The sequence below is a fragment of the Bicyclus anynana genome, chromosome 16 (genome assembly GCF_947172395.1).
Source record: "Bicyclus anynana chromosome 16, ilBicAnyn1.1, whole genome shotgun sequence".
NCBI lineage: Eukaryota > Metazoa > Arthropoda > Insecta > Lepidoptera > Nymphalidae > Bicyclus > Bicyclus anynana.
This window is the reverse complement of record NC_069098.1, coordinates 5,043,013-5,060,436: the sequence shown is the minus strand read 5'-3', so window position 1 is coordinate 5,060,436 and position 17,424 is coordinate 5,043,013. Positions and strand designations below refer to the sequence as shown.

At 34.7% G+C, this 17,424-nt stretch overlaps 1 protein-coding gene across 1 annotated transcript in view; it reads left to right on the top strand.

Moving 5' to 3' along the window:
- The first annotated feature begins 2,783 nt into the window (after positions 1 to 2,783).
- LOC112046684 (arylalkylamine N-acetyltransferase 1) overlaps positions 2,784 to 17,424 on the top strand; it is a 41,181-nt gene continuing 26,540 nt past the window's right edge. Inside the window, exon 1 of the mRNA XM_052886260.1 lies at positions 2,784 to 2,985. Coding sequence (XP_052742220.1) covers positions 2,905 to 2,985 — 81 coding nt within the window. The 5' untranslated portion in view covers positions 2,784 to 2,904. The remainder of the gene's footprint in view (positions 2,986 to 17,424) is intronic.

Genomic DNA, 17,424 nt, shown 5'->3' with positions numbered 1-17,424 from the left:
TAGAAACGACCTTCACCCATCTGTTTAATGTATGAAAGGTGTTTAATACCGGAACGCTAAATATTTTTGGCGGTATGTCTTAGGTAGAGTGATAACAGGACACTACCATAGGCTGACAATACAAAGCTGACAAACCTTAGGTCCGGTCTGTGAGTATCACAGACCGGGCCTAAGGTTATTTGGACAGTATAAGTATATCCCTCTAAATGTACTGTAGTCTAGACTGGGGAGCCGTGATAGCCCAATGGATATGACCTCCGCCTCCGATTCCGGAGGGTGTGGGTTCGAATCCGGTCCAGAGCATGCATCTCTAACTTTTCAGTTGTGTGCATTTTAAGAAATTAAATACCACGTGTCTCAAACGGTGAAGGAAAACATCGTGAGGAAACCTGCATACCAGAGAATTTTCTTAATTCTCTGCATGTGTGAAGTCTGCCAATCCGCATTGGGCCAGCGTGGTGGAAGGCCTAACCCCTCTCATTCTAAGAGGAGACTCGAGCTCAGCAGTGAGCCAAATATGGGTTGATAATGAGACCGGGGTAAAAAACAAACAGTCAGAGAGGTTTAAATAACCGGACAAGCGCAAGTAGGTCTCGCCCACTGAGGGTTCCGTACGTTAGATTATTCAAGAATCCAATTGCGCAGATTTTTTCCGAGCTTTTCCCGACCCTGTTTTAATGATTTGAGATTTTTTCTTAAATTTGTAATCTATAATGTTGTTAGGTATTTGACAAATTGTACATTACCACCGACTAATAATGTAAGCCATTGACGATTAAGTAATCTCACATGCTTGCAGCGCTAACCGCTTGAAGTCCGATAGAACTGATCGTGTGTTTTTTTTAATTTTCTACAAGTTAGCCCTTGACTACAATCTCACCTGATGGTAAGTGATGATGCAACCTAAGATGTAAGCGGACTAACTTGTTAGGAGGAAGATGAAAATCCACACCCCTTTCGGTTTCTACATGACATCGTATCGGAACGTTAAATCGCTTGGTGGTACGTCTTTGACGGTAGGGTGGTAGCTAGCCACGACCGACGCCTCCCACCAGCCAGACCAATTAAGAAATCCTCAATCGGCCCAGCCGGGGATCGCAATAAGGACCTCCGTCTTGTAAATCCTCCGTGGCGCAGTGGTATGCGCAGTGGATTTATACGGCCGCGTTAGTCGTGATGTGCATGCCATCAAGCCGTTCGCAACCAACACACGATCAGTTTTATGGGACATAACTAATTAAAATAATAATAATAAAAAAGTAAACATTAAAAAGGAAAGAGAAATAATCTAGAAGCTGCAGTTAAAACGATACTGCCACACAGTTCCGTGCGACTGAAGCAAAAAGGAAAAGAAAAGACTTTCGTCTAAAGTAGTCTAGTCTAGACAAGGGCTAGACTAGTCTAGTTTAGACTAGGGCATGATTTAAAAAAATCTATACTAATATTATAAAGCTGAAGAGTTTGTTTGTACTTTTGCATGTGAGATTACTTGATCGTCAGTGGCTAACATTACACAACTAAGAGCTGAGAATTTCAACTGAAAGTTTCTTAGAAGAAAAAACAATAGTTTGTCTCATAATCTCAACCAGGAACTCGTCATCCGAAACCTCATAGGCTAACCGCTGGACTAACGCAGCAAGTTATGGGTTACGAATACTACCAACCCTTTAAACTATCCTGTGACCATTTGTAGTGCTTCTTGTTCTTGAGGCGTCTTTCTAATTTCGGGGATTTTACAGAATTTATGTCACTTACTTTTTCAAGGTGAATTTCCATTTTTCAACATTGGAATTAGGAGGTATAAACAAAGTCCACAAAGGTAACGTCTTAGCAGTGCCTTTGGTGTTGTAAATGGGCGTAAATCACTAAACATTAAGTAGGTCACTCGTTTTCCCCCTATTAAGCGATAAAAAAGATCTATATAGAGTGTGGAGTGAATTAAGTGGCTCCTGATTTTCAGTCGAGCTTCTAATATATTATGCCGTTGAAGCTTGAAGATTTTTGATGACTCAACTTTCCACATGGCGGTAATCTCGTGAGCAAGGTCCAAGTATTTTAATACTTTTTCCTTTTCGGCTTTAACCAGATTATCGTCATGTGGAACAGCAATATCTAAATATTTTTATAATTATTCTTAAAGTTGTATGAAATTCAAGATAAACTTTCAGCTTAATAGACAATAATCTGGTAATATTAAGTAGGAGGTAAACTTCAGTTCCCGTACTAGAAAGCGCAGTGTTGGTCGACCCCCCACCAGGTGGACTGACGACATCAAGCGAGTCGCAGGTATTCGCTGGACGCATGCGGCTCAGTATCATAATGTTTGGAAGTCCCTACAAAAGGCCTATGTCCTGCAATGGACGTTCATCGGCTGATGTGATGATGATGATGATGACGTTTCGGTACGATGCCAAGTAAAACCGTCCGATGTAGGTTAATTAAACACACGTATCTCTTAGAATGCTCTTATCTTATATTGCGTGAAATCGCAGTGATGGTCAACGTGTCGTTAAATAAAATATAAATAATTTATAAAAGCCGATACAGCGTTTTTATTAATTTGAAGATGTAGGTTTAAAGATGAAGATATTTTAAATAATCACATAATTAAAAACATAATAAAAGTTATAAATGCATGACCTATTTTACAACTTAATAAAGCTTACAAGTTTTATCTGCCCTACGTATTGCTACATACAACAATATCGCGCGCGAATTTGAAAGGCACAGGAGCGAGGGGGCGAGTTCAGTTTACAGTTCTATATAAAAGATCTGCGCGATTTCGCAACCATTCCGACTTGGAGTCTCGCTGCGATCCCCTCTGGGAGTGCGTGAGAGCTAAGCGAATTCGCGCGCGAAAAGTGACGTCTTACGTTCTGTTGTTCTTTTTTTGAATTTCCCAAAATGGCTGTCACCAGTGCCAGGAATATGTTGAACCTGAAGGAGCGCCATTTCGAACATGAAAGCCGGATTGAAAAATATACGGTAGGTCATAATTCAAATTTTTTTCTTTTATTAAACGTAATAGGTACCAACAATTGATCATTTATTATTTAAATTAGTATCACTTATATTAAAAAGTATAAAAATAGTTATAAAAAAGTAATTGTATCGCTTTACTTCAAATCATCTGAATCTATGTTATTAGGCTACTTTGAAAGTAGCGGTAGGTCATAAAAAATATCAATTGATAGCAAAAAAGGCCACTAAAAAAAACGATTGAATTGTTGCAAAAATTTAATATGCGACTAAAAAAGCAAATGAAGAGTCCTAAATGCCAGAAATATGACAATTTAGATAATATTTAAATTTCTGAAATTAAGCAAAATTATTTATCCCAAGTTATTTTAAAATGAGATAAATAATTTTAAAACAAAAATGTAATAAACTGATTTAATAATTATTTACACCTACTTATTTTGTGAGTTTTCTTCATAACAACTCGTTAAAGATAATATAGAAAACTAGGAAAAACATACTTCTACCTAATTCATTAATAAATAATTTTACATATATGCCTAACTATATGCACCTGCACAAGGAAAAAAATACTAACTTATTATAATAAGAAGTACCTATTATTGTGTTATATCAAGAACAATTGAATTTTACGTGAACATTTTGACGATTAAATTTAAGAAACATATACAATAGATATGTTTCTTAAATTTGACATAAATAAATGTAGTTAATTTTATAAAAAAAATATTTATTATTCGTACGCATGTGCAAGTAAACGATACCGCACTTGGTTTTTGCTACGTACACCCAATTTTTAAACGTATCGTTTTTATTAAATGAGAATTTCTTGATAAATGATATTTTTTAGTTTTAATTCGGTAAATTAGGATTTTTTTATTAAAACTTTTGTCTACTAGTACCTACAAATCGTAGTTGACCCTTAACTACGATTTTTAAGATGTTTAGTGACTAAGGTCGACCCTTAACTACGAATATTAAGATGTTTAGTGACTAAGGTGGTAACGGGCTAACTTTATGAAGTTTGTTAAGTATTGGTACGACAATATTCGAATGGGCGGGGATCAAACCCAAGTCCTCTCGTTGAATCCGGCTATTGACGCTCAACGACGTATTGACTTATTGTAATAGTCTTAAGATCCGTATTAGAAACGACCTTCATCCATCTGTTTATTGGATGAAAAGTGTTTTATATTAAATTGAGTACGTTAAATAATATATTTAAAACGGTGAGGGAAAAAATTCGTGAGGATACCTGCATACCTGAGAATATTCTTAATTCTCTGCGTGTGTGAAGTCTGCCAATCCGCATTGGGCCAGTGCGGAGTCTATTGGACTAACCCCTCTAATTCTGAGAGGATACTCGAGCTAAGCAGTGAGCCGAATATGGGTTGCTAATGATGATGGTGACGAGTAGGTTGCCTCAAAAACTCCTAGCCAAACTATCATTAATGATAGTTAATAATGGTTATTAATCCAACAAAGAGATTGGTGAAGGTCGTTTCTTATACGGATGTTCTACTATAACGCCAAATCGCTTGGCGGTACAATCTTGTGGGCAATGTGACAGCGGTTGAAGCCCAATATCAAACTATAGCTTGGCAACTTCGTTCGTAACACTACCGATAGTACGCGTGGGCCGGGGGGTGTGTAGCGATGAATGAAAAACCCACGAGTGATGCACCAAACTTCCCGGCACGCACGATTTCACACCCGCGCAATCTATCCCCCCGTCGCCCGCATATCATGGGAGTGTCATCAACGAACTTGCCAAGCTATAGATTGATGCAAAATATTTTAAAACATAAAATCTAAATTGACTAAAGCCGGAAAGAAAGCCCTTAATTTTTAGGGTTCCGAACGTACGTAGTACAAAAACGGAACCCTTATAAACGAAATGCATTCCCAATAGCGAAAGAGATATCAATCAAAATATCTATGTGACCTTTTTGGAACATTACCAAAATGTTTTCAGAACGTCTCATAAATCACCAAGTTAGTGCTTCCTCGTACTCGTAGGTAACGAATTTCTTGCCAAAAGCATTGTATGTAAAATAATACTATAATTATATCCACTATACATATTATAACCTATTCTAAATACTGTTTTTCGTAAAGTAATTGCTGAAACTAGAATTTATTCAGTGGCATTTTTTATTTTTTTATTCTCTACATGTTAGCCCTTGACTACAATCGCACCTGATGGTAAGTGATGATGCAGTCTAAGATGGAAGCGGGCTAACTTGTTAGGAGGAGGATGAATATCCACACCCCTTTCGGTTTCTACGCTAAATCACTAGGCGGTACGTCTTTGCCGGTAGGGTGGTAACTAGCCCACCAGCCAGACCTGGACCTAATTAAGAAAATCTCAATCTGCCTAGCCGGGGATTGAACCCAGGACCTCCGTTTTGTAAATCCACCGCGCATACCACTGCGCCACGGAGGCCGTTATAAAATAATGCAGATAATGAGAGAGGCTTTTTGAATCTTTATTGATAATTTTGCTGTATTATAATTTGTTAATTATCATATTTATAGAATAGATCGATAGCTTTATTTACTTTATAAACGTAAATTATCTATGACTTACATCGCATGCTATACAATAGATTGTTTAAGTCCATCCATGTAAAAAAATCATATTATTTATTACTTTTTAACCGTCTTCACTAGCATTTAGACCGACAAAAAATTCAAAAAAAAATTCATGACTTTGTTGTTCTTGCTTCAAAATTAAAAGGTATAAAATTTAAACCTTAAATTGCCCTGCCATGTCATTTGCGTTTTACATTTAATTCCGTAAGGTTTTACAATAATAACTAAAGGAAATGTTCAAGTTTTCAAAACACGAAGGTCTTCCTGGTGCGATAAAGTTTTTCGAAAAGACCGTTAAAAAAGTAATTTGTGTTGCATGATTTTTTTACTCGTGACTGGTTTTGGAAAAAAAAAACCTCAAGGCTTTTGGTATGTAAGGTTTATAAAAATATGTGTTAACTACATCCTTGTACAATGACAATGTACAATAGAGAGATTGTTCTGACCGGATTGTCCTGATCTGACCTCGGAGACACAGATTAGATCGAATAAGGACTTCGACTGTACAAACTGACAAGGAACCTAGTACTTGTTATAGTCATCTGGCTTGCATCGCGCGACAACGGTCACGGACGCAAAAGTTGAATTATTATTATTATTCGTTTGTATTCACATCGACGGCAGAACGCGAAAACATTGTAGTCCACAAACTATGAAATATATTTTTGTTGTGCTGTTCGAATCAGAAAAAAAAACTGCTTCAAAAGGGTCACGTAATTCTACGATAAATATTTATAAAGTTAACATTAAAAAATAGGGTTTAACTTAAATGCCTGCATTAAAAAAGGTTGTAAGTTACAAAGAAAAATCAATAATTGCTTTCTCTATGTCGATTATTACAATTATTGACTATTGCTACCACGGAATACATCTAAATAGCTAGTACTAAAAGTTGTGTATCTTCTTTTCTACGCGAGTTGTATCATAGACCAAATTTTCTCTTCAGTCTTTCTCTTATATCTAATCTTAAGAAGATTAAGACAAAGCGTTATTATATTGCTGCACCCGTTGGAATGGCTTCTAATTAAAATGCTAAGAAATAAACATCTCACATAAAAGAAATTGCTTCACACAAAGAAACTTTTAATATACAGACAGTAGTCAGTTCTTGTTCTTTCTAACTTAGTGGTGTATAGTTCCTCTGCTGGGTATTCATTATGATTAATGAGGCTTCTCATAGAAAAAGGGAAGAGTAATATAGAACGCTGCATCAAAGTTAGATGGGGTGATACAAGGTTGACCAATGTGTACAAATTAATTTTTAATTTATATCGATAAAATAAGTTAAAATATAGTTCTATATAGATGTATATTTGATATTTATTTCTAAAATATAATTACAATTTCTGTCTCATTACTAAATATTAATAAAAGCACTCGTAGTCAATGACAACACGTACGAGGTATGAACACTAAATTAAACTAAATTCGGCAATTTTGTACACAGTTTGTTTGTTTTGTATGAATAACTCGTTAATTGACCATGATAAAGTATAACGCATATCGATTAAGTAAGACGTTGATTTGCGAATAACACTAGATTTTAACCGAGATTAAATAATAATTACTTCACTGATACGAGTAGTAACGTATTGATTAATAATAATTAATGATTTATCGTATAAATATTAACGTGATTTGACTTAATGATTCATCAACGCTGAGCCTAAATAAATATAATCTGAATTTTGGATAAAAACGACTAAAAGAAAACTGTCTTTTGAATTCTTTTACCACTTGAAATCCACGTTATTTGTGAGTGTCTCTACTTTATTCTCGTATGCTCACGAGAACGGGAACTACGCAGGTGAAACCACCGGGCGTCGGCTACTGATAAATTTAAATTTTAGACAATTTTTACATAAACACTAATATTAATTTGAAAAATAAATGTTGAGTTTTATCGATATTTTCGCCTTTTTATAAAAATAGCATTTGTGTTTTTGAAGTCGGTTGGCTTTTGAAGTTTTTATATAAATGGACAGTACACATAGTTATACAGGGCAGGAAAGAATAAATTTAATTGTATACGTTGTAACTTAGACAATTGACATTTTTTTTTAATTTTATTCTGTTCACATTAAATGCAGTCCAAGCCGTGCGTGTCGTTTATACCTCTAGATGTTTGTCTATATGTATAATATAGATAGGTACAAGGTTCAATCTCAGTCATTAACCGAGTATTTATAACAAGATCGAAGCAATGTCTGTCAACGCTCCTATTAAACGCAGTGGAAGATTCATTTATCTGAATTATCACGAGGCTATGAAACTAATTAAGAACAACAAGAAAGTAGCACATGATTGCGAATTATTGGTTTTAATTTTTTAGCTAATTGCATATTACACACACCTACTGTTGAATATTATGATAATCTTTCGAATAACTCGCGTAGAAGAACATCATTTATGGTAGTCCACAGATCCCCATTGTATACGCATTGGACACATCGCATCAAACGGATTTTAGTATTCTTTGAATAGAAAGTCATACAAATGCGTCCACTAATCCACATCGTCCGGATCGCATCGAATAGATTGTATTACTGTAAAATTAAAAATCCGTTTCATGCCAGGCGTCCGATTCGTTCAATGCGGATATGTGGACACTTACGTTAAATCTGACCTATCATAACATGTATAAGATATATTATGTATAACATAATTTATATTAGTTAGTTATAAATTGCCTGTTTGGTTCAATAAATAGCCTATGTGGCTTCAGATCACGAGATCCTGGGCCTGTAGCCAAGTGGATTCTCTTTCTACAAACTTTCTAAAACTAGAAAAATGTATGGGAATGACAGATCCGATCGTTAAGTTAATCACGTGACCTGGCGATAGCAAAAGTCATTTCCATACATTTTTTAATTTTCGAAGCGTTTGCGATAGTAGAAAGAGAAACGACGTGCCACTTGGCTACAGGCCCTGGGTTCGAGTTCAGGCTCGGGTTTTGAAATACAGAGTATTTCTTTCTTCAAAGAAATTTTCAATAAAAATATCAGCCCGGAGTTGAGAAGTTGATGGTGTTACCGTACCTCGGAGATCACTGGCCCTCTAGTAGACCGTTAAAATAGGTTTATAATGAAAATACTAGCAGACCCAGTCAAGCTTCGCTTTGACAATACGCAAGCAACCAATCGCAAGAAAGCTATCGAGACTGAACTATATAATATTATAAAGTAATATTTATACACATGCATATATGAACTAATTTAATCTGTACTAATTTATTTTTATCCACGTTACGCAAATTTTAAATATGAGGTCAAGACTCAATTGCTAGTTGTATTCCCAATTGATAAGCCAACAAAACAATTACAGTGACCGTATACTCGCATTTATAATTTATAATAATTCACACCAAGAACCATAACGATGACATTAATAGATCATAGGATGCAAGGTAATATCCAAACATGACAGACGTGGACCTGAAAAATACACTAAAGCTTGTCTTTCAGGTTCCTACATCTAAAAGAATGTTACTTGTAAGGGATAATGATAGTTTTTTTTAAATTGTATATAAATTAGGAGTATGCTAATAGTAAAGCAATATTGTAAAAGTAACAGGATATCTGCGATCATTACTCTCGGTGCTATAGTGATTTAAAGGCACTGTCACGGATCATCGAAAAATACCCCATACAAAATGGCACGAATTGATGACGTCGTAGATCTTAATGATCGTGAGATTTGTATGGGCGTTCAACGAAATTACAAATATCTTTGTTATTTGTGCATGTTTATAGTTCATATATTGAAATTGTCACGTTTTATGTAAGGAATCTAAAACTGTATGAATTTTCATCTAAATACGATAAAAGATTAATAGATTTTGAAATTTTATAATCTTACTTATTTTGCAAACATCCAGTCAATATTTGCTTTTTACGTATAAATTAGTTAACATTGACCTTATTTACCCGAATGTCTCATAAAAATCAATGTATTCAAACCTAGTCATCATCCCCAGACCCCAATATACATCAACCTAATTTTAATGTCCCATTGTCGGGACAGGGCCTGTAGTTATGTTACTCAACAATTTTCTTTCTACAAATGAAACTTCTTAACTTCTTTCTTTCGAAAAGGGGATGACATTCGTTATCGATGAATCACGTTAATTTAGCAAACGGATATGTCATTCGCATACATTTTTTTAGTTTTCGAAGCTTTAGCGTTTTTAGAAAGATAATTAATATGTAGAAAGAGTTAATTGTGTGGTCTTTCTCTTTATAGGAGAGGTAATTTGGTGCTTAAACCCATAACCTCGTTCAAGTGTATAACTACCCTAAGCAAGTTAGCTTTTATTTTTTTTTATATTTAGGTACATTTAACTGAATCCTTTCCTGAATAATATTTTCTTTTTAAAACAACACAGTGCATCTAGCAGTTCTCGAAATCAGTTCTAAGCTGATTTCTACTAAATATAAACTACCTCCCTGCCAAATTTAATCCCTGTAGGCTGTAGATACGTCAAACGGTTCTTAAGATTTCGTTTTGAGTGACCTTTCGCGTTTATATATTTAGATAGGCGATAAAATCAAAATTCCGAATGAAGTTATTAACGAATAATTGGTTACATGGTATTGTCAAATCGCAATATCTAAATATTTTTACTTATGATTCAGAAAATAAATGCTACTAGGTCATTCAAAGACTGATGCAATTGAACAGTTTTGAAGCTGCTATTTTTCTTTCAAATACCTATTTGCTTATGGGTTTTCTGAAAAACTCGTTCCATAAGCGTCACAATGCCTTGACTTGCCTTGATAGTAGTAGGATGTTGACGTCTGTTTAGGAATCTATGCAGAGTTCCGGTTGCAATTCTAGTGATATACGAGTGTTTCAACGTAAGCTTAATCTTACGCTAACGCAATGCGGTTACGAAATAGGACTTCACACTCAAATTAAAAATTCTTTGTACTTCCTCGTAATTTTAAGTAATTCTTTCTCTTCTTTGTCGCTGCGCTCTTGACAGAGCGGTCGTGGTCTTTAGGACGTGTTGGAGGCAGATGTAATACGCCTCACGAGCATTCGCCACTTCTCCCTTTGTGTAGTGAGTCGCGTACATTCATGCAAGGGACCGCCTACAGCAGATTTAATCTGGTCGGTCCATCGCATGGGTGACCTTCCGCGTGGCCTAGTTCCCTCCACCTTCCCTTGCACAACAAGGCGTTCGATACAATCATTCCCTCGCCGGGAGACATGTCCAAAAAACTGAAGAATGCGACTGTGTACTAATGTCGAGAGACGTTGTTTTATGTCGAGTTCTTGGAGTATAGAGACGTTAGTGCGGAACTCAGTCCAGGAGATTCCCAGCATTCGTCTCCAACACCACATCTCCAGAGCATCTATCTTTTTTTTCTCGACTTGTCGCAAGGTCCATGTCTCTGCTGCGTATAAGAAAATGGGGAAAACAAGAGTTTTTACGAGCCGGATCTTGGTGGCTTTGGTAACCTTCTTGTTCCGCCATATTTTCTTCAGCCTGTCCATTGCGGTTCTTGTGATTGCCATACGTCGCTTAACTTCGTCTACGCAACCGCCACTGTTTGTGATTAAAGCTCCTAGATATATGTAAGACGGAACGACCTCGCAATTCGCTATGTGAGTAACTTTTGGCGAGTTGTTGTTGGCCCGATCAACGATCATCATCTTGGTTTTGCTGCGATTAATTTTTAATCCAAACTCCTGGCTCACGTGCTCCATTTTGAGAAGTAGTCGCTCCATACTGCAAGCACTAGTCGCAAATAAGGTGGTATCGTCTGCGTATCGTAGATTCGATATCTTGTATCCTCCAATAGTGATGCCGTCAGTCCAGTCTTCGAGAGTAATTCTTTATAACATTACAATTAATTTTATTTTGCTGTAATATAAAATGTTAATTATGATAAAAATCTTATAAATATCTCAATTTTCTGCTCCATTTTTTAATGGTAACGATCTAATTGTTTATTTAATGTTATTGAATTTAATTACGAAAATACTTGGAAATTAATACAATAAATTCATAAGCCTGGATGATGCAGGTGGATCAAGATAGTGGTATTTGTAAGTTATTTTATGAGGTTAAGTTTATGTTAAAATAAAAAAATAAAATAAATAATGGAAAAAAATAAGAAGAGTCTCAAGAATATTTATGTCACCGAAGACTATTCAAAGGAAGTTTATCGAAAAGTTTATGTTAATCATGAATATAATTATATTAGCCAAATTTATAGAATTTAAATGTGGCTTACTTTTATATATATTTATTAATTTTTCCGCTCCCACTGAACAAGATACAAATACAAGTTTAAACAAAGACAGCAAACTCGAAATTTGTCACTGGCAACAATAATTTGCATCTGTGGAAGGGTTACCTATTGCGTTAATGTTTGCGTCAAATCAATTAAACGATTCCTGACAAAAAGAAAATACCACAATTTTGAAGAAATCTTGAATGTTGTATTCTTTTATAGAAAAACATTAAAGCTTTGCGTACACTGGGATTGATTTACATTTGTGTTCAAGGATGAGTCGCTTGAATGAGTTCAGTCAAGAATAAGACGCCGTCGCCGATTTGTTGCAAGAAAACGCATCTTCAAAAACACTTTTGCAATTGTATCTCGTGGTTTTCCATCAGTAAAGTAATAATGTAACCTGTTGTTTCGATAATTACATGTTAATGTTAAGGTTGTGTTTAGGATAGCGTTTAAACTTGCATTTTTATCATCATCTATTAAAGAGATTGCGGTAATGATTGTAGTACTAAAAAGTGCTCAACGCAACGAATTAGTAAATAATTAATACAATATCAATGGGCATGATGACTGGGTTTGAATATATTGATTTTTATGAGACATTTGTAAATAAGGTCAATATTAACTAATGAATACGTAAACTAAGTACAAACATTATTTTAATGTCTGCAAAATAAATAAGATTATATAATTACAAAATCTATTAAAAATCTTTATCGAAATTAGATGAAAATTCAAACATTTTGAGCTTCCTTACATTTAAAAGTACCATTTTTCAATAAATGAACTATAAACATAAACGCACAAATAACAAAGATTTGTAATTTTATTTGAACGCCCATACAAATTGAACGATCATTATGATCAACGACGTCATTAATTCGTGCCATTTTGTATGGGATGTTTTTCAGGGATCCCTGGCAGTGCCCTTTAAATCCCTGTAGCTCCGAAAGTAATGATCGCAGATACCCTGTTACGTTTACAAAATTGCTTTACTATTAGCATACTCCTAATATATATACAATTTAAAAAACTGTCAACATCCCTATTACAGGGCACGCGAGTTTAAAATGATAAATACACTTTCTACAGTTGAATAAAACGCAGAACGCAACTTTGAAAGTTATGTTAACGCAGAAGTCAAAGTTTATTTATTTTAATTAAGCTTAGTTTACATTTGTCATGATTTAATGGTGATAATTAAAGTCGAAACTTAAAATTAAAGTTACGAGGGTTCCAAAGGTTGTGTACACAAGGATTGCAATAACTTAAATCCATAATTCTACTCTGTAATAAACTGTTTTGTTTGATACTTGAACCGAAAGGTATTGTTCGAGAAACTACGAGCTTCTAGTACCTTCCATGTTTGTTTTTACTGTTTATTTGGCTCACGAGTTCTCGTGCATTTTTGACCCAGTTTCTAGTTCGTATTCAGTTTCATTTAGGGTTTATTCGTTTCGTTGGAACATTGTTGTTAGCTTTCAATAAGCTGAAATACAATTGTTTTCCAATTCCGGCTTAGTTCTATAGTTATATTGAAAATATTACTAACTAAAGAATTGCTGATGGTTTTGAGTATATATTTTAAGGAATAATTTGTTAAATAAAAAAAAAATATTATTCCAAAAAATACGACATAAAAATGCAAGTATGCGAAAAAAGAGAAGTAAGGCCGTGATAACCCAGTGGATATGAGCTCTGCCTTCGATTCAGAGAGCGTTGGTTTGAATCCGGTCCGGGGCATGCATATCCAACTTTCCAGTTGTGTGGATTTTAAGAAATTAGAAATCACGTGTCTCAAACGATGAGATTTTTTTTAATTCTCTACGTGTGTGAAGTCTGCTAATCCGCATTGGGCCAGCGTGATGGACTATTATGGTAGGCGTCCACAGATCAGCATTGTACATATCGGACGCATCGCATCAAACCGATTGTAATTCTTTGATGCGTCCACTGATACGCATCATAATTTCCCGCAAGCATATTGAGCTCAGACTGAAACACAGAAACCTGGCGGCGGAAATAAGCATTGTTAATAGATTTTCCCTTTATGTGCCTCTTTACTAATAAGCTTGTGCTAAGAATGGATATAACTTTAGTCTTTCGGCTAGGGGTAGGTTTGAACTTTGAACGTACGTCCCTCCGGTTTTCACCACTGAACCATTGGGCAATTAAGGCAAATGAATACTAATAGTAATAATCAAAGTAAGTACAAAAGTGTAATAATAGAATAAGCTGTTTTAAAACCCGTCCTTTGACTCACAAGGTATCTACTGAACTTTTTCAAAAAGCAATAAAATTACTTTTTGTAAATTAAGGTCTGCAGGTTTTGTGGAATATTTTTTCAAAATCGACCAAGACTTTCAAAATATAAAGGTCAGGGATTTACAATTTTTTTTTGTGTAACCAACATCCAATACGTTTTAAATCGGTAAATCCAAAGTGACACAACTCAAAATTATATTGTATCAAGTCTATATTCTTTCAAGTCACCTAAGCAATTTCTGGGTTATAGTACTTTGCACATGTTTTTCACTTAGTTTGAAGGGTCAGGGGGAATTAGTTACAGTTAGTGAAAGTTATTGTATTAGTCAAAATTTTTATTAAAAATTTGTTAAAATAATTAACTAGCCATTTTCGAACCTTAATACTAATAGATCAGACTTAGCTAATAACAGTTTTCAGCTACAAGGTATTTTCCAAAAAATCTGAATTTTAAATTGAATTTTGAAATGAAAAAAAAAATTGAAACTTTAAAAGTATTTAATTACAACAAGTATATTATAATAACAAAAAAAACTTAAAGCGCCAATTGAGCTTTTATCATTAAAAATCAGTAGGTAAGGAAAATTAAACCTAGTTTCCCGGAAAAAACGTTAGAGAGAAACTGTTCATTCACGTACTACCAAACGCCTTGTGGTTGGACCTGCGTATTTCCGTTCCCGTAAACCTATTTTACTAGGTAAAAATGTAGCTTTCCAATGGTCAAAGAATTTTTAAAATCGGTCTAGTATTTTTTGAGTTAAATCGTAACACAATCGAATAAAAAATAATAAATCTTACCTATTATTAGTTTAAAAAAATAATAGTACTCTTTAGTAAAAATAGAAAATTAAAAAACTTCGTTTGTCTCACTTTAGCATGGAGTTAATAACTATAGTAGTTTCAAGTGAAACAAAACCCGTTGACTCGGTGAGCGGACCTCGTTCACGATCAATACCAAGGTCTAAGGTTCGATGATCGCCTTTCGCCTCGCGCGCCCATGCACTTGCCAATCATTTTTTTTAATTTACTAATATTAATTTATTTAGACTTAACTTTTCGTGACGTAATATTTTGTTTTAGTAAATGAGTTATTAAATCTTACTATATGTAGGGAAGTGTTGTTCTTGTATTTATAAACGCGTATATTATTGGTTTGGTATTATATCTGACTGAGCTTTCCATTGTTCTAAGAAGTTTTTATTAAAAAATCACAACATGACATTGAGAATTTGGTGGTGTTACGCCCCCTTGGAACACCCCCGTACATTTAACTGGAGACCTATCATCATCATTCGGCTCACTGATGAGCTCGAGTCTCCTCTAAAATGAGAGGGGTAAGTTTAGTCCACCCTATGCAGATTGGCACGCAGAGAATTAAGAAAATTCTCTGTTGCGCAGGTTTCCTCACGATGTTTTTCTTTCACCGTTTGAGACACGTGATATTTAATTTCTTAAAATGCACTTAACTGAAAAGTGGAAAAAACTGGAGGCCTACAAATAAGCCATAAGTGCATGTAATTAAACGGGCTACCATGCCCTTCAGACATGAACACAGACATGCTAATTGGCGATAACCTTTCACACCAGAACACATCTATGTTAATTGGCGAAAAAAATTACCATACATATAGGTAATTAGGACCTCTTTGGTCCAGTGGCCAGCCTATTCGTTTTGAATTACAAGGTTTGAGGCTAAGAAATGCATACTGATTTATTGTTGTTTCTAGAAATTTTAATTTCAATATTATTACCGCAGAGTTGGGAAGCTGGTGGTGTTTCTGTAATTTTCTCGTTGTTTTTTTTTTCAGAATTTAAACTATTGTGAGTGTTATTCATATTAATTGATTATGAAATTCGGCTAAAACTCACGTGATATACGGTCGGAGTATGCTCCACTAGTTCTGAACCCATACGGGCCCCTTATCATGGTTTTTCGTTGTTAAAAAGACGAACATAAGCTAGCACCCTAATCCTAAATAAAAACCTAAATCCACATTTAAGCAGTATGGTGGGTCTTGGTTTCATACCTCTCGCTTATAAGGAGACAGGTCTGGCGCAGTAGTGACCTGTTAAAATAATTGATAAGGATGATGAGGTTTGGTAGTATATTTAGTCATCTATTCTGGGGACTCCGTTATGTTTTGGAAATCTAAGAAGTATGTAATATATTTCCTTGGCTTTTGATCGAGCTTTTTCATACAGAGGAGAAGTACCTATACTTCTAAAAACATCTAACTCAACTCAATTTGCCTATTCTTAAATCACGTTACAACTAATTAGTACGCATTATTGGAATATTTATGACGAAATTACAAGGGTTCCGTTTTTGTAATAACTAGCGTATGCTGAGTAATTCCAAGAACGTCCATAAATAGATAACGATATGAATTTATATAATCACAAATGCTCATATTTAACATAAGACAATGAAATTACGGAATGTTAGTAACATGGGAAGCAGGCATGTCACACTTCCGTTACCGGGTGGTATTGTTATTCGTGACCCGGCTAGGACGATATCACAGCTTCCGAGTGTGATTTATGATAACTCGTGAACATTTGTTTAGATAAGCGATCTTAAATACCGTTTAACAATGTGTGAAGCACAAAAAGCTTCACAATCAAAGTTTTACGTAGAAGTTTTGTTAAGGTTACTAATCATCATCATCTACAATGATTTTAAACCCCCAACTCAAAAAGAGGGGTGTTATAAGTTTCAAATTCGAAATTCAAATTTTGTCTGTGGCACCATAGCTCCTGAACGGATAAAGCGATTTCAATTTTTTTTCCTATTAAAGGTGACTTATGTGCGAGTATTCTTAGATAAGTTTTATGAAAATCGGTTAAGCCGTTTAAATGTTGTGGGATGTGAAAATAGGAAAGAATAAATGAAGGTCTGCAAATATACTCGAGTGGGGTCTTAAATGAAAGCGCACTGAAAAAGAATATTGATGACTTGATCGAGAGTGTAATTAATACTTCATGACCATCGACCGAGCAGGTAAGGCAGTCTAAATTTCAAAATTTTTAATTTGATGTTTTTTTATTTTTTTATTATTATTATCTTGTTTTCTAAGTCAACTTAAGCAGTTTCTGAGCTATAGTAGGTACCTACTACGAGTACAAGCACATAATATTCACTTAGTTTGAATGGCAAGGAATATTAGTCAAAGTTATTAAAAATTCCAAAATTTTCAATTTGATGTTATTATTACTATTAGACATATTTTTCATTAGGTCTTTGTTCGCCTCACCCAATTGTCTTAATTTAATTTAGTCCCACAGTAAATTACGAAAGTTATTTAAACATGATGATACTTATCTAAATATAGTCTACAAT